Raw genomic sequence first — 23,316 nt, 5'->3', positions numbered from 1 at the left:
TATATCTATATCTATATCTATATCTATATCAAGCTTAGTGGCTTAGTGCAGTGCCTATCATGGAAGTGCTCAGTAAATGATAGCTATTGTAATTATTAACCATTCTCCCATTTTGCTAGACCTAATACTATAATCTTTATTATAGACTTGATAAACTTCTTGAAAAAGGGTAGGAAAATAGGTTAATGTCATCAATGAGGTTGGGGTAAGGATATTAATTTTTATTAATTCAGAGAGGAAGGGAGGGAGACAGAAACATCAATGATGAGAGAGAATCTTTGATCAGCTGCCTCCTGCATGCCCCCTACTGGGGAGCAAGCCTGAGAATGTGCCCTTATGAGGAATTGAACGGTGACCTCCTGCTTCATGAGTTGATGCTCAACCACTGAGAGCCACACGTGCTGGGGAAGGATGTGATATTAAATAAACAAATCATATTTTTCACAATTCTACCCAAAAGACATGTATGAAGAAGGCAAGGTATGAATAAAATTAACATCTACTTAATTTCTAAGTTCATGGGACTAAAATTGTTTGGAATTGAAAATTATTTACAGGGAAAAAAAATTCCTACTTTAAAGACTACAAGGACAGAAGTCTTTACTGGCTCTTCTAGTTGGCCAATAAGAAAAAAAAATCCAGAAATAATAGCAGTTACTACTTACCGAGAGCCTTTTACACGTATCCTTATTCTCAAAATAACCTTTATCTGCATTTTACAAATGAGAAAACTCAGGCTCAGTGAGATAAACTGCCTTGTGCAAGGTAACACGTCGATTAAGGGCCCGGGATGAGATCTATCTCCAGATCTGACATTCAGGCCTATGCTCTGGACAAGCTAGACTATTCTCACAACTTCCCCACTTTCCTTTGTGGTTTATGTATGTCTTACAAATCAATAATTCTGAGTTAATGCATGGATGAATAGCCTTTGTGAATTGTTTTTAAAGGAGGCTTGCTACCTTGTACTTTATCTTCTCTCATCCTCAGAGACTCCTCCTATATTTATGTCAAAGACTCTATGTTTAAATTAATGGCTCAGTTTACTCTTAAATATAGTAATTATAAATAAACTATAAGATTATAAGATTATGCATGAAACTATAATTAAAAGACAATCCCTGGTCCCATTTTAATATCAGAAAACATCCCAGTTATACAGACAAGCCAAAATCTGTCTGGTTCCTTGTTACAACTCCAAGCCTAGAAGATGCCTGGCACATGGCAGACACTTGGTAAGCATTTGTTGAATTAACGAATCTGGTTACCTACATTTATTATTGCCATAACTTGAAGTCAATCAATGCACAAAAAACCTATTGCTTTAGGTTCACTTCTATATGGTGACTATTATTCCAGAAGTTCCACATGTTATTTCACCAATACCCTTCCCCTAAAATACAGAATCCAGCACCTCTATTAACAGCTGGGGGTAAATGGCTGTCTCTGAAGTGAACTGTAAGGAATCTTACCTGTAACTCAGATCTCAACTGATGTATCTGACCCATCAGTTTCTGTATTTCTTCCCTTTGCATCTCCTTTTCATGCCGAAGGTCTTCTAGCTCCATGCTATTAGCAGTATTGCTGTCCAGGCCTTCAAAACCAGATCCTTCCTTTAAGCTGCTAATTAATTTTTCTTTCGACTATTACATTAAAAAAAGAAATATTTTAAAGCAAAGCAGAGATTAGCTTGTATATTGAATATCGTCTATCATATACCAACTAAAGCACTATGGAAATATTCCAATGATATCCTTCATCGAAGAAATTAATGGAGGAAATCCACTGGAATAAAAATACAACAGAGCCTTGCTATACAATGTCCTTGGACTTTAGTCCCCAGAACCATGTTATTGAAATTCATTAAGATTTTTCTCATTCTTTCTCACCCTTATTTTTCCTATCACAATCCACTCAACAGATACTTATGGAGCACCTATGATGGGCTTGGCATTGTGCTAAGTGTCCTGTGTAATAAAGATAGTGTCTCTCACTTCGGATAGTACCCTCTGCTTTATAAACTTGAGGGGAGGTTACAAGTATCCAGTAGAGGGCAATAAATGCAAGCAGAGGAGGGATATGGTAAGATCACTCTAGAGTTCCAAGGAGGGGAAACCACTTCTGGGGAAGAGAAGACTTGACTTGAAAGATAGCTGTTATTATTGGTCCTGAAAATCGGCTAGGATTTTAACAGGTGGAGAGAAAACAGAGCGCAAAGCATAAAACTGCAAAAGCATGAAGGCCTTTAAGAACATCTCATTGAGATGCACACAGAGAGTATGTTAGGACCCATTTGTGGGGGTTTCAGACACCAGACTAAATGTTTGAATTTTATTTGGTAGGCTAAAACAAATGACCAGAAAGTAGACAGGGAAATGTTATGATGAGAGATGCATTTTAGGAGGCTTAATTTGGTGGTGGCATAAAGCAGGTGTTCACAAACTCTGGTCAGAGTGGCCCATTTCTATATGTATAGCCTGTAAGCTAAGAATGGTTTTTACATTTTAAAAGTATTATAAAAGTTACAAACAGCCCAGCTGGCATAGCTCAGTGTTGAGCGTCAACCTATGAACCAGGGCACATGCCTGGGTTGTGGGCTCGATCCCCACAGTGGGGCATGCAGGAGGCAGCCGACCAATGAGGCTCTCTCATCATTGATGTTTCTATTTCTCTCCCCCTCTTCCTTCCTCTGTGAAATCATTAAAAACATTTTAAATAGATAAATGATAAAAACAAAGAATATATGATAGACGCCACACATAGCCCACAAGTCTGCAATATGTACTATTTTTCTCCCTTACAGAAAAAGTGTGTGGACTCCTGGTATAAAGGATGCAGTGGAAAAAGAGATTTGATATGGGAAGACCAGTTCAAAAACTGCTATAATTGTAGGCCAATAGTAAGACCATCAGCTCTTTCACCTTAAATATAAGTATACGAAAGCCACTCTCCATCAAAAACTGTTGCTTTTTATGTGGTATAATTATGGGTGACTTCTTCAAAATTTTCTGTAGTTTTCAAATTATCTATAATAAATAAATACACACACACACACACACACACACACACACACACACACTAGAGGCCTGATGTACGACATTCGTGCACTCGGGGGAGAGGGGTCCCTCAGCCGGGCCTGTGCCCTTTAGTAGTCCAGGAGCCCTTGGGGGATGTCCGACTGACGGCTTAGGCCCACTCCCCATGAGGAATGGGCCTAAGCCAGCCATGGGCAAACTACGGCCCGCGGGCCGGATCCGGCCCGTTTGAAATGAATAAAACTAAAAAAAAAAGACCGTACCCTTTTATGTAATGATGTTTACTTTGAATTTATATTAGTTCACACAAACACTCCATCCATGCTTTTGTTCCGGCCCTCCGGTCCAGTTTAAGAACCCATTGTGGCCCTTGAGTCAAAAAGTTTGCCCACCCCTGGCCTAAGCCATCAGTCAGACATCCTTAGTGTTGCCACGGAGGCGGGAGAGGCTCCCCCCACCGCCACTGACACTGTGCTTGCCAGGCCAGCCATCAGCCCAGCTTGTGGCTGAGCGGCGCTCCCCCTGTGGGAGCACACTGACCACCAGTGGGCAGCTCCTGCATTGAGCCTCTGCCCGCTGTTGGTCAGTGCACGTCACAGTGACAGGTCATTCTGCCATTTGGTCAATTTGCATATTATCCTTTTATTATACAGGAGATATATATATCCCCACAGGGTTAATGCCCAGAGCCTCTGCTGAGCTTCAGGCCTGTATTTCTGATTGCCTTCTTGAAATTTTCACCTCAATTTCACATCAATTTTTTTTTTAAATACTGCCATTTTATTATTATTATTTTTTTAATACTCACCAAGGATATTTTTCCATTGATTTTTAGAGAGAGTGAGAGAGGAAAAGACAGAGAGAAGTATCAATGTGAGAGAAACATGGATTGGCTGCCTCCTGCATGCCCTCTACTGGGGACTAAGTCCACAACCTGGGCATGTGACCTGACCAGAAATCGAACCATGACCTCCTGGTTCATGGGTCAATGCTCAACCACTGCACAACACCAGCCAGGCTTTATCTCCTATCTCTTAATCTCTAATACCTTATGCACCAGCAATAGAGAACTAGCTGTGGTTCATTAAATATCTCATGTTCCCCAGGGCCCCTTGCTGTGTCACAGGCTGCTCTATCTGAAATCTCTTCCCTACCACAAGTCTTGCTACTCATCCTTCAAGTTCCTCCTCACTCCCAGGCAGATTTTAAGGGCTTATTGCATCAATAACTCCATCATATCAATTACTGCAGTGTCTTTCCACTAAACTGAACAATCTTTTAAGAAAGAGGACACATCTGTGGTAGGTGCTTTGTACCTCAGCCTAGGGAATAGTTAGGGGTTCAATAAGTACGTTTTAAATGAATTAATAAATTAGAATGATATAACAAAAATAATTAGAAAGAAGAGTTTGAAGGAGACGGACATGATATTTCATGAACGTGGAATCAAAAAGGTGCTTGTAACCAATAAGAGGTGGGGGATAAAGGAAAAGATGGAGTCAAAATGAGACTGCACTTGCAAGCTCTATTGCCTAGGAAGATGGCAATACTTATTGAAATAGGAGAATGAAGGAGAAGCAGGTTTGAAGGTTGGAATGTCGCATGGCAGATTTTTAGAAACTGGGGTAGAAAAGTTAGGTTGGACACATGCTGAAGTCACATTGAGGCAGAAGCAGAGTGAGTATATGATAATGCAAAGTAAGAAAGAATAACAAAAGGGGGCTTAAGAATTTGAGAGAACGCTTCCTCTTTGGAGGTTGGGAAGAAGGCCCAACAGAGACAGAAACATCAGTAAGAGAAAGAAAAGAGAGGTAAGGCAGTGCAGGTCACATTAGAAGGCAAGAGTGTCAAGAAGGTAGGAGGGTTAACATTATCAAATGCTCTACCAAAACCAAAGTGGGTGGAAATTAAGAAAAGGACAGAAAATATACATTTAGGTCAGTAAAAACTTTTGAGAAGACAATTTCAGAAAAGTAGTGAGGACAGAAACTACATGGGGAAGTTGAAGTTAATAATTCTAACATGAAAAACAGCATATCCTATATAATAAAAGGCTAATATGCAAATTGACCAAATAGAACAATGACCGGTCACTATGACATGCACTGACCACCAGTGGGCAGATGCTCAATGCAGGAGCTACCCCCTTGTAGTCAATGCACTCGCACAGGGGGAGCGCCACTTAGTCAGAAGTCAGGCTCATGGCTGCCGAGTGCAGCGGCAGGAGCCTCTCCTGCCTCTGCAGCAGTGCTAAGGATGTCTGATTGCCGGCTTAGGCCCATTTCCCATGGGGAGCGGGCCTAAGCCAGCAGTCGGACATTCCCCAAGGGCTCCCAGACTGCGAGGGGGTGCAGGCCGGGCTGAGGGACCACCCCCCCGCCCCCGAGTGCACAAATTTTGTGCACCAGGCCTCTAGTATACAATAATTCTAAGTCTGTCATTGAAAGAAAGGAGAACAGGGAAATGGATCAAAGTGGCCCAAAAGCCAAAAGGATTATTTTTTCATTCTTCTTCCACTAAGAAAGCATGTGTTCTTGAGTAAACTGAGCCAGAAAGGCAGCAGCAGAAAGACAGAGCGACAGGACAGACTTGTGGAGAAAGGGCTTAAATATGGTGGGAGGAGATGAAGTGAATGCTCAGGCGGAAAAATTATCCTAGAAAAAATAAAATGAAAGGACATGTTTTCCCTCTGACATGAGAGGAAAAGGAAAGAGAAATTGAAAACTATACTAGTTGACTACAGTCTTTTTTAGTAAAGAAGGTAAGGTCACCTTAGATCTAAGGAAGGGGAACAAATGTAGATGAGGCAATTCTGAGAGTTAGAAGAGGCCTAGACCAGTTGTTCTAAAAAATTCAACAGAGGATTAACAAGGAAGAATAAAATGGCTGTTTAACAACAAACATTAATATTCTCACAGTGATTATTAAGGTGTCAGGTTGAAGACCTGAACTAGGTAGTGGCAGCATGAATTTAAATAAAAAAGTGGTACGAATAAGAGACATTTCTTCCTTTTTATAATATTTCTAAGGAGAGTACTTAGAAATATTGTTCATGTTTAGCCAACCTAGCTAATCACAAACAAATCATCTCAGACTTATAGTCTCAAAGTGTCTCCCAGTTAATGGGCATAAAACTTAACATTCAATCGTGTACATTTCATGCTTACTTGAAGTATTCGTGCAGCTTTTTGCTTGTAGTCAATTAATTCCTGCTTACAGGACTCCAAGTTGGACTTATTCATCTTGACTTGCTGCTGTAGCTCATCAACTTTCTTCTTCTCATCTGAATACTTTCTTTCTGCCAGAGTAACTGCTTCTGCCAAATTCTGACGTTCCACTTCCATTTTATTCAGGCGTGCAGCAAACTCACTCTGAAAAATTTTTATATCATCCTTACAACATTCTGCTTTGAGATATATTTTACAACCATCCATTCAGATATCTTATGGGAATTAGTAGCTCAGCCTGATAATATAACAGGTAGGTAAAAAAAACAACAACACTCTTCAGCCCAGCCAGGATGGCTCAGTAGAGTGTTGACCTGTGAACCCGGAGATCACGGTTTGATTCCCAGTCAGGGCACATGCCTGGGTTGCGGGCTCGATCCCCAGTGTGGGGTGTACAGAAGGCAGCCAATCAATGATTCTCTCTCATCATTGATGTTTCTGTCTCTTTCTCCCTTTCCCTTCCTCTCTGAAATCAATAAAAATATGTTTTTAAAAAACACACACACACACAAAAACACTCTTCATTTGTTAGAAACTGTGCTCCCAAACACAGCAATGTATCAAAATAATTAGGGAGTTTGTTAGAAATACAGCCATCCAAGGTCTCCCCAGGTTTACTGAATTGGAATTTCTAAGACTGGGCTTGGAAATCTGTTTTTTAAGAATTTCCCAGGTGAATCTGGTCATTTGGATACCAGATCTGATCTGATATTAGCTAATCAATGAAGAATGGGGTTTACAGAAAACTAGAAAGTCTATTAGAAAACAAATGGAAGCCCCAGCCGGTTTGGCTCAGTGGATAGACTAGCATCAGCCTGCAGACTGAAGGGTCCTGGGTTCAATTCTGGTCAAGGGCACATGCCTGGGTTATGGGCTCAATCCCCAGGAGGGGGCATGCAGGAGGCAGCCGATCAATGATTCTCTCTCATCATTGATGTTTTTATCTCTCTCCCCACAATACCATGTGGCTCGCGAGCCACAGTTTGCCAACCACTGGGACCAATGGACCCTGGCTGCCCATTAGCTATATCTGTGAATCCGTAAGACCAAAATACCAACACCTATGCCCTACCTCATACAATGGGACCACTCTCGGGGAGTGGACAGTGGGCATCAGAAAGTAGTAAGAGCTACTCAGGTGATTCTAATATGTACAGGATTGATAATCACTGAACTAGATGCAAAAATTAATTTAAGAGTAAAACTCTAAACATTATGTACAATTTTGTCTTAAAATAAATGAATCAGATTAAACTGGAATCACTAAAGGCTTAAACAGAAAGAATAAACCAGATGCTCTAAGTCGGCTTCTAATCAAATAATGGTAATGTTGGTTGCAAACCACATTAAATGAAAAGATGTCTACCTCTAGTGAATAGTAGCTATTTTAGGCACTCTCCCTCTCGGGAGCAAGCCAGTGCCCTTCCCGTCCCCCTCTGCTTCCCCACAGAGGTGTAAGGGCAGGCGCATTATCTTTGCCTTTCTCTCTCCTAAGTTCCAAGGGCCCTTCTTTCTGCCTCTGTAACTTGTTTCTTGAGCCCACATAGCCCAGCTACCTCTGTAATTTTCTAAATAAACTTTTTCTTATAATTTGATAAACAAATCTGTTTTAATTGTATGTCAATATATAAAATTAAATAAATTTAGCAAGGTTCAAGCTAAATTTTCAAATACAAGGTTCAAGCTAAATTTTCAAATACTTGGTTTCTGTCACAGAAACAGAATTTTCTGAAATACACTGCAGAATTTTATTAAAGAGCAAATGTGCTAGGAAACAGCATAAGGTCAAATAACAAAAGAACTCTGTTGTTCTTTTCTAACCTGCATTTGCTTATAGTTCTCCTGCTCTCTCTTCAGAGTGGCATCCGCTTCATGCAGTCTCTCCTGAAGGGTTTGCAGAGCTTGATTCTGCAGGCTACTACCTTCGCTGTGATCCTGTGTTATTCTAAACGAAAATACATCACTTGAAATAACTCATTTCCACGGGGTACAAGTGACAAGGTAGAATAATTTTTAGTGTGTTGGCTTGTTAGCACAAAAAGGGTGGTTTGATTGAAACATGCTTAAAGAAATCTTTTCCTTCTAATGCAGTGGTTCTCAACCTGTGGGTCGCGACCCCTCTGGCGGTCGAACGACCCTTTCACAGGGGTCGCCTAAGACCATCCTGCATATCAAATATTTACATTACGATTCATAACAGTAGCAACATTACAGTTATGAAGTAGCAACGAAAATAATTTTATGGTTGGGTCACAACATGAGGAACTGTATTTAAAGGGCCAGAAGGTTGAGAACCACTGCTCTAATGGAATGTCATCTATATTTTTAGGAATCCAAATATAAGTACATACCACTTATATTTTACACTATGCTCTTCAAATATTTTTAAATTCAGAATTTGCTAACAATGCATCTCAAGATTCAAATAATAAATCCACTTTAAATCACACACATTTCCAACATTAATAAAAACTGAATTTTCCCTCTTGTAAATTTCCAAAAGTTAAATTTTCATTAGGTAGAATGCACTAAGTGCTTATCATTACTTTTATTGGGAAGGGAGAATCATTCTAGCTCGTTTTCATTGTTAACAGCATTAGCTACCGTGACTTTTCACTCTGTAAGGCTTCTAAAGCTTCTGTGCGAGTCTTCAGTAGCTGGTCAGCTTCCTGGAGTCTCACTTTCAGCACAGCCAGCTGGGAATCCTTTGCAGCCACCGCTTCGGTCAGGTCATCTACCTGGGCTCGAAGTTCTCGAGTTATTCGATCACTCTTTGAATGGTCAACGTTCCACTTTTCAACTTTTTAAAGTGCTTTGTTTAATTCTAAAAAAAAAAAAAAAGAAGTTTCTGTATTCGACCAAACATATCTTTTTCAGAGCACACACAAATTCTCCTTTGAGTCCCTTTAGAACTTTACTTCTTGCCAAAATTAGGAGCTTACAAATATCTTCAACATTTTTGCTCTCATTTTTCAAGGCCAATATTCACATCTGTATTACCGGTAACAGGTTGGAAAGGGGCATGATGCCAGCTGCTCTTCTACAAATGTTTTTTTGGGAGATAGATCATAAAGCATTTGGAGGCCAAAAACCAGAGATAGCAGAAAGTTTTAGGTCAGTGAATTTGTAGAGTTCTGCTAGAGACAACAAAGAATGCAGACCCAAATGAAGGGTAGATAATGTACACCCCAGCAAGACCAAACAAACAAAACAAAAGCAGCACAGAAAAGAATGTGTTTCTTTCCATTACTGTGGCAAAAGGATGATATTCTTTTAACCTAGGAAACTGATTCAGAAAGAGGAATGCAGTGCAGATTTCCATACCCTCATATGCCACCTATGATTGAGTTTGCCAGCAAAACAAACTTTGTTTTTAATATTGAAGCAAACTCTACAGGATCTCAGGAAAAGCTCTCTCTCTCTCTCTGTCTACATTAGTCTGGGTAAAGTGAAGCTCTTTCTAGTCAGTCTAATAAGACTTAAACTATCTTCCTAATGCACTCTTCCGGGCCTTCATCCATGTCTTGGCAAAGCTCTTCCTACCCTCCCCACATTTCTTCTCATCACCCCCAGGAACCAAGGCAGAGATTCCTTTCCTTTGTTTTCTCCTCAGCCACACTTACAATAACACTAACATATTTCCCCATCATTACCTCTGTCATGGGATTACTTTTTAATTACCCATTTCTGAGAAATCTGAGGGTTTTGTAGCCTAGGGCCACCGCACTGCACAATTCCAGAGGGTACTATTCAAAGGAAATTCCATATTCATTTTATGTCCCCTAAAGCAGGGCAATACAGTGACCTCACCGGCTAGTGTCCACTACCTTGTTTAATCCTGCCTTTGGTTCATGAACAATTCCCTAGAAGATCCAAAACAGATCAGCCAAATGAATCAGATGATTGCTAATGTTCTGTTCTCCTGAGTGCTTAAATTTCATAGCTCCTAAAAGAATGACCAGCTCTAGTTGGTTTGGCTCAGTGGATAGAGCATCAGCCCATGGACTAAAAGGTCCTGGGTTCGATTCCAGTCAAGGGAACATACCTTGGTTGCAGACTCGATTCCTGGCCCTGGTCGGGGTATGTGTGGGAGGCAACCAATCGATGAGTCTCTCTTACATCAATGTTTCTGTCTCTCCCTCTCCCTTCCACACTCTCTAAAAAGCAACGGAGCCCTAGTCAGTTTGGCTCCATGACTAGAGAACAGATAGAGAATCGGCCTGCGGACTGAAGGGTTCCTGGTTTGATTCCGGTCAAGGGCATGTACCTTGGTTGCAGGTTCCCAGCCTTGGTTGGGGTGCGTGCAGGAGGCAACCAATCAATGTGTCTCTCTCACATCAGTGTTTCTGTCTCTCCCTCTCCCTTCCACTCTCTCTAAAAATCAATGGAAAAATATCCTCGGGTGAGGATTAACATACACACAAAAAAAGGCCACAAGCTTTGCCCAGCTGGTGTGGCTCAGTGATTGAGCATCAACCAATGAACCAAGTCACAGCTCGATTCCCATTCAGGGCACATGCCCACGTTGCAGGCTCAATCCCCAGTAGGGGATGTGCAGGAGGCAGCCCATCAATGATTATCTCTCATCACTGATGTTTTTCTCTCTCTCTCTCTCCCCCACACCCTTTCCTCTCTGAAATCAATAAAAATATATTTTAAAAAAAAGAATGACCAAACAAGCCCATGTTTTCTTTTTTGGGTTGGTGAGAGGATGATTGGTCCCATTTTCAAATCTGGACCCTGTATTTCTATGAAAACACTATTTACAAGTCTCATCTAACATATTTATTGTATGTGTCATGACCAGGAATTGAACCCACAACCTTGGCGTATCAGGATGATGCTCTAACCAGCTGAGCTCATCTAACATATTTCTGATAGCTTAGCTGTAATCAATGTTTTAGTTTATTTTTGAAATGTTAAATTTCTAATCTTAGGCAATCTGAATAAGGCTCTACCTTCTTGAGTTTCCCTGGCTCTTTGATGTAATGAGGCCATTTCTTGATTTAAAGACTGAACTTCATTCCTCAGCAGTTGATTCTCCAGTCGAAGATTAGACAGTTCATGTGATTTGCCATCATCAGTAGATAATGGGTTGTGATCAGCGCAGGAAGCATTTGATGATACATTTTCCTTTGAAGAATCCTCTTGGATTTCATGGCCAGAATCTGAATTACTAGAAGCTTCTGTGAAAAAGGAGTACATTTTTGTTACATTGAAATGCTCACTGCATAGATATTAGTAGTCTACTTTGGTAGAATGCCTTTTGGCTGGCTCATGTGGACTGCTATAGCTAAAATACCATAAAAAATAAACTTAAATTCTCAATAGACTTTCCTCTGATGAAATTTCATTCTCATAGATGGAGCCTATAGACTTATAAGGATCCTGGATACACTGAATGGTGATAAAGAATAGATATAAGAATACAGTTCTGCCCCAGTTGGTGTGGCTCAGTGGCTGAGTGTCAAACCAGGAACCAGGAGGTCATGGTTCCATTTCCAATCAGGGCACGTGCCTGGGTTTCAGGCTCGATCCCCAGTAGGGGGCATGCAGAAGTCAACCAATCAATGATTTTCTCTCATCACTGATGTTTCTATCCTTTTCTCCCTTTCCCTTCCTCTCTGAAATCAATTAAAATACTATTATTAAAAAAAAAATACAGTTCTGGAAAGTATAAAATCAGGGATAATTTAGGTGACTAGACTTGGTCTCACTTTTGTCTCCATATTGTTTTTGGGGAAAAAAAGAAGTCTCAATACTGAAAATATTAGAAAGGCACAAAAGAACAGCTGTGGGTTTCAAGGCAAGGAGAGTTAATAATAGGTCAGAGCAGTCAGTTATATAGCAAACTGGAATCTAAATGCCTTACCTAAAGAAACCCTCAGATGAATCAGGAATTCAGATTCATCCTGTTTTTAATTTGCTACTAAATATGATGCAAATATATTTTTTCCTTACTCAAAAAAATTACATGCTAAAAAATGAACTATACTTAATGATTAAAATGGACTAAAATAATGACTTTACAAAGGAAGCTAAATCAATAATCCATTGGGGGGAAAATGATCAAAAAACTTGAAAAGCTACTTCCCAAAAGATGAAACCCAAATAGTCAAATATTTGAAAAGATGCCTAACCTCATATAGCAATGAGAGAAGTAAAAAATAATGACATTTTCACACCTGATTAGAAAAATATAAAAAATCACATTGAAAATAATCAAATTTTGGTGAGAACACAGAGCAAAAGGAACTCTTAGTCACAGCTGGTGAATTATAAATTGGTACAACCTCTTAAGAAAACAACTTGGTGTTTGCTACTAGTGTAGTTGAACATTGTCACATCCGACAACCCAGCAATTGCACTTCTAAGGAGCTGAGTGTGGGCTTTTCAACCTGGGGTGGTTTTGCCCCCCAAAGGACATTTGGTAATGTATGAAGGCATATTTGGTTGTCACAACTTAGGGTGTTACTGTCATCTAATGGGTTAAGAGGCCAGGGACGCTGCTGAACATCCTACAAAGGACAGGACAGTCCCTGTAACAAAGAATTATTCAGCCTAAATGTCAATAGTCACAAAATTGAGAGACCCTGCCTTAGAGAAACAAAACTATTTTTGTAACTCCCATGTATTAACTGGTTCTAACTTCCCTGTCAATCAGGTTGATCCCTCCTTTACAATTAAAATGTAGGCTGTTTTCCTTAAAAGTAGAAAAATAATTCAAGTCAAATTTAAGCTTAAAAGACCTCTATTAGTATCACATTACTATGGTACTTTCAATTTTTACTGGCCTAGCAACCACCTAAAAAATAAAAAAATTTAGATGCCTAACTCCATTCCCAGAAAATCTGAATCAGGAGGTCTGGGGAGATACCCAATAATTCATTTTTTATTAAGCACACAAGTGATTCTAATACAAGAAGTCCAGGGACCACTTTTTAACAAAATATGATTTATAGGAATCTATCTCGCACTCAGTGTTCCCAGAACAACACTAACAAACTTAAAGGATCTCTGCAGGGGATGCTGTCTCCAGTCCATCCTTTACGACCAAGCTCCAATTACAGACCCTCTGAACCCTGACCTGAAAACTTAGGCAATTAGTTGCTTCCTCCTTTATGTTTTCACAACCCTGACAATACCTCAATTACTGCATTTATGACACTATATGTAAATTATGTTAATACGTCTATCTCACCCACTATCAGTGGTTCTGAACCTTCCTAATGCCGCGACCCTTTAATACAGTTCCTCATGCTGTGGTGACCCCCAACCATAAAATTATTTTCATTGCTACTTCATAACTGTAATTTTGCTACTGTTATGAATTGTAATGTAAATATCTGATATGCAGGATGTATTTTCAGGGGTCGCGACCCTAGTGACTAGATCCTGAACCACTTCATTCACTTCTATATCCTGTCACCCATTAGGTTCTCAATGTTTGTATAACCACTGAAAAGATAGCTGAGAAGAAATTTAGAAGTGTGCATAATTAATCAACTGCTACTGCCCTAAATGGTCACCTCTACCACTTTTTTTATCTTACAGATACAAGGCATATTTTATTCACTGGCAGCCAAGACTGTGGGAGAAGCTATAACGTTTAAGAACATAACAGATTCCCATTAATCACCAACTTTATAAGGAATCCCTGCAGGAACCTATCATGTTTATTGCCATTTAAAAATGGTTAGTAGGTACTCGAATTAGCCACATTAACATGTTAACCTCATTTCTGCAGATGAGCAGATGTCCAGGTAGAGATAATTTCACAGCAATTTAAATGAACTTGGATCACAGTTCAGTCTCTCAGTTTTACTTCTAGGGGGAATACAGGAAAACAACAACAACCCACAAAACTGATCGTCAAGAATAGATGTGGAAAAAAATATATATATATGAAGTACAGCCTCCTGTCATTTTTGTAATTCCAATGACAAAAAGAAATGAAGTGAGAAAGTCCCAAATCCAAAATTATGTTTTCTTTCATATTTCAGAATTATTTTTTCGTACCTTAAAATATGTTAGAGGATCATTTTGGATGTAATTTCTCAGATGCTGGGGTAATTACCCTACAGACAAAATTCAAAGGTCCCTACTATAACTGCATATTGACTGACAGTATTCCATGCTGTCTCTCTTGTGTGTACCACACATTTCAGAGGGCCTGCCCTTCCACCAGTGGGGACAGGGAACAACACGAGGACGAGAAACACTACCAGAATGTATCAGGCTGTGATGACACATCCAGTCTGCTTAACTCTACAAGAAACAGAGGACTGATTAGCTACCATGGCTTTGGCTCCCAGGATTTTCTTCAATGGTTTTGATGGCGGTTACGCTGGTGTTCCCAGCACTGGCGCTTGTTGTCTGAGAACTCTGGAGGACAGGGGGCTTGCCCCTTTCTTTTTTTATTTCCACCCTCCCAGTAGGTTCCTTCTGCGAACTATTAAGAAAATCAAACAGCAGCTCATCATCAGGTTCTGACTTTTTTCTCCGAACAAACTGGGACGAAGGCCTAGGAACAGATGAGTTTTCGACAGAATGGGAGGCCTCCACTGAGGTCCTGGGTCCTGCTTTCGCATTTGTGGTGCCAGCTAGGATGGTGGCTCTTTGATTTCTGATGTTACCAGCTGCTGAGGAGATATAATTAGCTTTAGATCCAGTCTGGAAAGTCAAGTCTGCATTTTGCTGGTGAGGTTCAGGATAGTCAGTATTTTTGCTGTATACTATGCTGCTGGTGTTCTCTTTTCTACTGAGAGCGGTTGCAGCCCCTTGATCGACTCGGTTTAAAAGATCTTCTGCCTTTCCAGCAAGGTCAGCAAGCCAAGACATGATGGCAGCGGAATAATCCTATTGGTGAACCTGTAAAAAGGACACGAAGTGATCAGTGTGGTATAACAGCAGAGCCTGGAGTCAGTCTGGGTTGAATGCCTAGCCCTGCTTCTTACTAGCTATGTAATGTTGAGCAAACTACTTTACTGAAACTGAGAAACTTTATCTAGAAAGTGAGTAAAATAAATGTACTTATAGGATACTTTTAAGATGAAATGATACATAAAAACACTCTGCAGAATGCCTGGTACACAATAGGCACTCATTTTAGAAGTTCCTAGTACCATAATTACAACTACCACTATTGTTATTACTCCTGTTTCAACAAAGGATAAATGTTAATGTAGCAAAAGCATCCAAATAGCATCTAATACAGCAAAATTTCAGTGCAACCAAATAAAAATGCCCTGAAGTTTGTTTTACGGTGCTAAAACTTGAAGAAACTTCTGATTAATACAAAATATATTTTCTTAAAATGCAACACTACAATGGATAACTTAAGGTGTGCACATAATCTGTCTAAAGCACACCTTCAAATAAATTAAATACTCAGTACCTACTATGTGCACATTAAGCTAAATTAAGAATTAAAAAAATAAGACTGCATAGACATTCATTTGATATATGTTTGAGTACTTACAGCCTGACACAATGAATCAGAGTAATGACAAATAATTAATCCTTGTGATATAGAAGGAAGAATACTATATTAAAAAGTTAACAAACAGCCCTAGCCAGTTTGGCTCAGTGGATAGTGTGTCAGCCTGTGGACTGAAGGGTCCCGGGTTCGATTATGGTCAAGGGCACATGCTAGGGTTGCAGGCTCAATCCCCAGTATGGGGCGTGCAGGAGGCAGCTGATCAATGATTCTCATCATTGATATTTCTATCTCTGTGGGAAGCCATCCATTGTCTTCACTATTAGAGAAGTATAAACAAGGAGCCCGGAACGCTGGTGAACCTTGAGCCCTGGCAAGGGCCAGAGCTATGCACCAATTGTTTAGTCCAGACAATGGGGGCTCAAGCAATTTCCTGACCAAATAGTCTCAGAGTAAATCTTTCTAATATTTACTGACCTTTAAGATAGTCTGTCTGTTACCGCAATTACCTGCCAGACTAAGGGCTAGATGTGCATCCAAAACTGAATAAAAGGTTGGCAAGGCCTGGGCACGAGTGGAAGTCCTTTCCCTTGCATTGGGCTTTCCTCCTGGCTCCCAATATTTCCAAATTATTATTTCTTGTCTCGTCTCTGTCATTTGCGCGCGGCCCTTCTCCAGATCCCGAACCCTGAACCACGCAGGATGTGGATTCAAATATCTCTCTTTCCTTCTCCATTCCTCTCTGAAATATTTGTGTGTGTGTGTGTGTGTATTATTTTTTTTAAAAGTCAAACATTTCTTGAATGTGCACATTGTTCCTTTTGCCTGGAACACTCACTTTAACTCTGGTTCTTAATCTCCCCTTGAATTGTCATCTGCTCCCCAAACCTTTTAATTTCCATCTAAATCAGGTCTTACCATTCTGTGTTCATGCGTACTCTTTTCCCTCATAGGCACTTTTTTTGTTTTATGTTTCTTTTTCTTTCTCTCCCTCTCAGGGAAAGGGAGTAGGTGGGTAAAGGCCCTGTCTATTTTGCTCACCAATTAATTCCCCGCATTTAGCACACAGTAAGCACCCGTAAATATTGCTGATGGAATTTTTATGTCATCACATGATTTTCACAACTACATTATGCGATCTGTAGCAATACATGTATCTTTTTTTCCCGCAAGTGGGGAAAAGGTTTAGAAAGATCCCAGAGTTTAAATGGCAGCTCAGATACTCAAGTCTAAATCAGCCAGGCCCGCCTTTTAACCCCTGCCTTTCCCATCTAGTCGCTCAGTATCTGAATAACCTCAAGAAACCCTCTAAATCTGTTCCTTAGGAAAGAAATGGGACCACTAACTCTCTGGGTACTTCACAGAGTTTAGGTTGAAATCAAGTGAAAATGGAGCTGAAATGCTGTGTGACATGTAAAACTCCCTACGGATGTAAAGGGTCCCTATGTAAACACTGGTGGTGTGGGAGGCGAAGTCTCTCTCCTAATAAAGCAAAACACGTACTAGTTCCTTACGTGTCACCCCTCGTTTTAAAGCTAACAGGGCTTTAAAGCAAAGGCCTGTGGCTGCAAAATGACCCAATTAGACAAATACTGAGAAGGGCCCTGGGCACCGGCCCGGTGGACAAACGTCCCGAACGGACTTCAGAGGTGCAAACCCCTCCAAGAATTCCGCGGCCACTGCCCCGGGAAACGGCCACGCGGAGGGGAGGGGAGGCCAAGAGGGCGTGGATGGGGCCGGCTGCAAGGGCAGGTGTCCACACGGAGGAAGGGAGGCTGGGGTCAGCGGGCCGGCCCTAGGGCGGGACAGTCAGTGGGTCCCAGGGAGGCGAGTGCAGATCCCCACTGCGCTCCCACCACCTCGCCGACCCTCCGGAAGGGAAGAGCGGTCCAACCGGCCTGGGGGTGGGGAAGCGAGGAGAGGGGAGGCCCCTTTCCTCAGCCCGTCACCCGGCGGAGACCAAAGACTCGCTAAGGGGACGCCGCCCCCGCGTCTCGGGCCATTATCGCCCTAAGCGGACCCGTCCTACCCACTGGGCCCCCGCCTCACCTGAGGATTCCGGAGCCGCTGCACCTGAAGACTCCTGGGCCGCCCCCGCAGCAGCCGCCCGGAGAGAGCCCAGGCTGAGCACCTCTGGTCAGCACCTGCCACGGCCCGGCCACGGCCCGGCTACTCTTCCGGGAGACGTGGAAGGGCAGCGAGGACCCCAAACAGAGTGGCTTCCGAGCTGCCTGAGCGGCCGAGAGCTGAGAGCAGCCACCTGGAGGCGATTCAGGCGGCCGCGCCGGCAGCTGCGGGGACCTCGCGCCTGGCCACGCCCTCTTCCGCCTGCGGCAAGAAGACAGGGCGGGGCAAGGCCTGCGTGCGTGTGACGTGACTCTACTCCCGCTGACGACAGCCTGCACGCGGCGGACACAACATTGGAGGCCACGCCCATCCCACCAGCGGGGCGGAGTCCCACTGCAGCTCACTTGGGTGACAAGGGCCACGCCCAGCCGGGAAGGAATCTGAGGCCTGAGTTGGGCGGGGCGTGAGGCTCAGGTGGACCTGGCAGCATTCACCTTTCTCTTTTTCTCCTTCGTCCCGCAGGTGATGGGTGAGGATGCTGAAGCCCAGGGCAGGAGGTGAGAATGCATAGAACAAGATCCCCGATTTCACGGAGCTTCCTTTCTAGCGACAGAGACAGATATTAAGTAAATCAATGAATGAATTGATTTACAATTTCAGAGCATTACCAGAGTTGTGACGACAAGAAAACGGAGAGAAGTGACTGGAGGTGGGGGAGGCACTTTTAATTGTGTGATCAGAGCAGGACTCGGAGGAAGTGGCGTTTGAGCTGAGACCCAAAAGACGGTAAAGGGCTTTCCATACAGCAGTATTGTAGTTATGTTGTGACAGTTCATTGAATGTTTGAAAGTAGTCTAAAATCCACATTCAGTGATTCACCAGATACTCAGCACGTACTGTGTGCACAGGATTGGGCTAATTTAGCCCTAATGGCAAGTCTACAACAGAGTCCCAAGGATCCCCATTTTCATGTTGAGGAAACTAAAGATCAGAGAGAATAACTTGTCTAAGATCATCTGCTCTAATAAGGAACCCATATTACTCCAAAATCCGTGCCCTTAGATTCATTGTCTGAAGATTACGTGTCAGGAGTAATTACAGTTTTCTTCCTCACAAGTCAGGGTTAGCCCAGTCCAGTGGACAGAAGAAGTTTCAACAGCATGGGGAGGTAATAATAACAATAGCATTAACAGTGATTGTGTCCTTATTCAGTGCAGAATATTGTGTTAAGCATTTGGATGTGCTTCACCTCATTTAATTCTCACAAGTTGCCAGGAAGGTGCTATTATTGTCCCATAGTAGGTGGTATTGTCCCCAACTACTAAGTAACTCTTTCTGTTAAGGATTATACATCACCACCTGTTGCCAGATAACTGCAATGTGTCCTGTAAGTGTCCTTTCCAGCCTCACTGCTGTCAACACGGGTCACATGACTTCCTTTGACCAATGGAATGTGAACAGAAGTGCCTTTCACGTCTGAGCAGAAGTGTTAAGAGTCATTATGTGTTTTCACCAGCTCTCTTGATCTTTCTGGACTCATGAGAATCGCCTGTCCCCGATGGGGCTGCTCCCTCCCTCCCTCTGGGTCCTGGAAGGAAAAAAAGATGTGAAGCAGCCCACGTCTAACATGTCACATGAGTGAAAAATAAACCATTGCTTTTCTTTCTTTTTTTAAAAAAATATTTTTTATTGATATCAGAGAGGAAGGGAGAAGGAGGGAGAGATAGAAACATCAATGATGGGAGAGAATCATTGATCGGTTGCCTCCTGCATGCCCCACATTGGGGATAGAGCCTGAAACTCAGGCATGTGCCCCTGACCAGGCTTTGAAATGGGACCTCCTGGTTCATAGGTTGATGCTCAACCACTGAGCCACACCAGTGGCAAAACTTTGCTTTTGGATGCTACTGAGATTTGAGATTATTTCTTATATAGCCTTACCTAATGAAATCTGATTAATATGTACCCCCATTTTACAGATGAAGGCAGTGAGCTTCAGAGAGTTTTAGTTACTTGCCCAGGGTCATACAAGGAGTAAGTTGTACATCTGGGATTCCAACCTAGGTCAGTGTGACTCCAGAAACAATGTTCTTAACCACTGAAGGGGTGAGAATGAAAGAAGTTGAAGTAATGAATGAATAAGAATGTCCAGTGAATTGAGATGGCATGGTAAAGAGGCAGAAATCAGATGATCTGGGTTCTTATTTGGCTGTCAACTAGTTTCAAGTGAGTTAATCTCTCTGACCCTCAATTTTATCAGGGAAAGAAAAAAAAAAGGGACTGGCCCGGCCAGCATAAAAATAATGAAATGAAATAAAATGTATAAACCCCTGGCTGAGTTTGATATCGACATGGAAAAAATAAATCTTTATCTCTTGCTATAGACTGGATGCTTGTATCCCCCCAAAATTCATGTTGAAATCCCAATCACCAAGTGATGGTTTTTGGAGTTGGGGCCTTTGGGGGTGATTAGGTCATGAGGATGGAACCCTCATAAAGGGATTATCACCCTTATTAAAGAGATCCCCGAAAACTCCCTCACCCATTCTGCCATGTGAGGTTATACTGAGAAGATGGCCATCTATGACCATCTATGAGGACCAGCAGCAGATTCTCATCAGATACTGAATCTGCCTCTGTACTAATCTTGGATTTCCCAGCCTCCAGAACTGTGAGAAATATTTCTGTTGTTATAAGCTACCCAGTCCATGCTATTTTCGTTATAACAGCCCAATGGACTAAGACACCCTTACTTTATACCATACATAAAATTTCAAATAGATTATAGATGAGAGTGTGAAATGTAAAATAATAAAGGTTCTATAAGGAAACATAGGAGAGCCCTGGCTGGGCAGCTCAATTGGTTAGAGCATTGTCCTGATATGCCAAGGTTGTGGGTTTGATTCCTAGTCATGGCACATACAAGAAGCAACCAATGTTTGCATAAATAAGTGGAACAACAAATCAATGTTTCCCTATCTATCTCCCTTTCTCTCTCTAAAATCAATAAATAAAAATAGAAAAAAAAGAAAACATAGGAGAACGTCTTCATGACCTTGAATAGACCAAAAAACCTTGAACAAGATACAGACAAAAATTGCCACATACAAAGAAAAGATTGATAATTTGGACTTTGCTAAAATTAAAAACTTTTTTATCAAAAATAAGAGTGATGAGGCAAGCCAAAATTGGGAGAAGCTACTTACAATGCATATACCTGAAGAGGATTTGTATCCAGGATATATAAAGCTTTCCTAAAAATCCATTTTTAAAAAGGACAAGCAACCTAGCAAAAATGGATTAAGAATTAAGCACTTCAGCGTGACTTGGTGGTTGAGTATTGACCTATGAACCAGGAGGTCGTGGTTCCATTCCCAGTCAGGGTTTCGGGCTAGATCCCCAAGGTGGGGCCTGCAGGAGGCAACCACTGATCAATGATTCTCTCTCATCATTGATGTTTCTATCTCTTTCTCTCCCTCTTCCTTCCTCTCTGAAATCAATAAAAATATTTTTTTAAAGAAAGAATTAAGCACTTCACAAGACAAAATATCAAATTGGCCAATAGCACATGAAAGAGTGTTCAATACCATTAATCATTAGAAAAATGCAAATTAAAATCACAATGAAAAATTTTAGCATATCCACTAGAATGGCTAAAATGTAAAAAGATGAAGAATATCAAGTACTGATGAGGATATGGAGCCAGCTAGAATGCTTGTGCATTTCTAGCAGGAGTGTAAGTGATAGGACTAAGTGGAAAACTTGGACTCTATCTATTAAGGCTAAATAGTATAGCCCAGCTCTATGACCTGGTGTAGGGCTATCCTATGAGTTAGCAGTGCCACTCAAGAGACATGGATGCAAGTGTCTGCCCAAAGACATGTACAGTGAAAAACAAGAAACCATAACTACATGCAACAGCATGAATAAATCAGATATAGTTGAGTTAAAGATATGGTGTTGAGTTAAAAGAAGCCAGTCCTTGCCCAGCCTGCATGGCACAGTGGTGGCGTGTCAGCCTATGAACTGGGAAATCGTGGTTCAGTCCCCAGTGTGGGGTGTGCAAATCAATATATATATTTTAAGCTAGTCCTCAAAGACTATGTTCTGTGTAAAGCTATTTATACAAAGGCGAAGACCAGGCGAAGCTAATCTATGTTTATAGAAGTTATAATAGAGGCAACTACTTTGATGGGGAGGGTAGATATTGACTAGGAATGGTAAAGATGAAGGCTGCCAGGATGCTGATAATATGCTATGTCTGGACTTTGGTATTGATTATAGATATGAGTAGATATGTAAAAGTTCATTAAACTCTATTTGTTAACTTTATTGCAAAGATATTATACCTCAATTAAAACAATTCTTAAAAAATATACATACGTATCCTCTAAGAAGGCAATTCCACTTTTAGGTAATTATCCTATAGAGGTACTCACACATATGCAAAATGATGCATGCAAAGCTATTAATCACGGGATGCTTATAATAGCATATATTGGTAACAAGTTAAATGTTCATTGATTTTAAAATCTTGGGGTATTCATTCAACAGAATACTATGAACTGCTTAAAAAAGACAACAGAAGCTCTTATGTAGGGATCTGAAAAGAGCCCCACAATCTTAACAATATATGTTGTTAAAAACAAAGAAAAGGTGGTGTTTATAGTCTGCTATCATTTTCATACAAATACCATTTATGGTAGAGCCTATTTCTCAAGGGACGCTTTCTTTGCAGGAGAACTTGGCTGGGCAGCAGAAGTGAGAGGGAGATTCATTCTTTAATGAATCCTTTTTTGTATATCCCCTTTGAACTCTGTATCATAAGAAACTATTGTGGGGTGTGTTTTTTTTATGTAACATAATTTTTTTGAAACTTTAAACACCCTGGGAGGCTGAATGCCCTCCCAAGTCTTCACAGCCCTGCCCCTCAGGTGCCTGAGACCCCACCTTTATGTCACCAGCCCAGCCGCTGCAGGCATCCTCTAGGGATTTTGTGATTCTCATTAGAAGATGCCTGTGTTCCTGCAGCTCTGGGTTCTGTGATTCCACTTCCTTGCTGAACAAATTTGAAGAATGAAATTGTGAGCCTCATTCTGCATTTTTACCTACCAGCAGCAGGGGGCACTCAGTACTTAAAAATACATGTATGCATGTCTATTATCTCTGAATTGACAAGTAAAACCAGCATTGCTGTATCCTTTTGTTTACAGAGCACAGAATGTAATATTTCCATGAGTCGATCCTGGGTGATGCCTATTCCCATACCTGTTTGGAAGTTCCTACAAATGCATCAAGCCGATTCTGGTGGTTCCCATGTTTTCTGGAATGCTAAATTGTGCCCAGAAAATAGTTCCTTTGCCACTGAGCCCCTGATGAAGCTTCCTAGGCCCCCATCCACCCCACGTCCTCAGGCTGTCTTTGCTTTTGCTAAGAGTCTCCAGCCGCCATATGACCCCATGTTGGCAGCTGGGCTGGGTGGAGAAAAGCTTTGTGCTGGCCTGGAAACAGCACATGCTGGTATCAGCAAACAGCCTGCTGTGCCTTG

At 41.5% G+C, this 23,316-nt stretch overlaps 1 protein-coding gene across 1 annotated transcript in view; it reads right to left on the bottom strand.

The window, feature by feature from the left end:
• Positions 1-17,952, bottom strand: part of GOLGA5 (golgin A5) — a 33,234-nt gene extending 15,282 nt beyond the window's left edge. Inside the window, 7 exon segments of the mRNA XM_005877828.2 lie at positions 1,473-1,643; positions 6,203-6,406; positions 8,084-8,207; positions 8,867-9,086; positions 11,221-11,448; positions 14,560-15,133; positions 17,751-17,952. Of these exon segments, the coding sequence (XP_005877890.1) occupies positions 1,473-1,643; positions 6,203-6,406; positions 8,084-8,207; positions 8,867-9,086; positions 11,221-11,448; positions 14,560-15,103 (1,491 nt within the window). The 5' untranslated portion in view covers positions 15,104-15,133; positions 17,751-17,952.
• Between the last annotated feature and the right edge of the window lie 5,364 nt (positions 17,953-23,316).

The sequence above is a fragment of the Myotis brandtii genome, unplaced genomic scaffold (genome assembly GCF_000412655.1).
Source record: "Myotis brandtii unplaced genomic scaffold, ASM41265v1 scaffold535, whole genome shotgun sequence".
NCBI lineage: Eukaryota > Metazoa > Chordata > Mammalia > Chiroptera > Vespertilionidae > Myotis > Myotis brandtii.
Note: the sequence above shows the minus strand (reverse complement) of the source record. Positions and strands in the feature narration are given on the sequence as shown.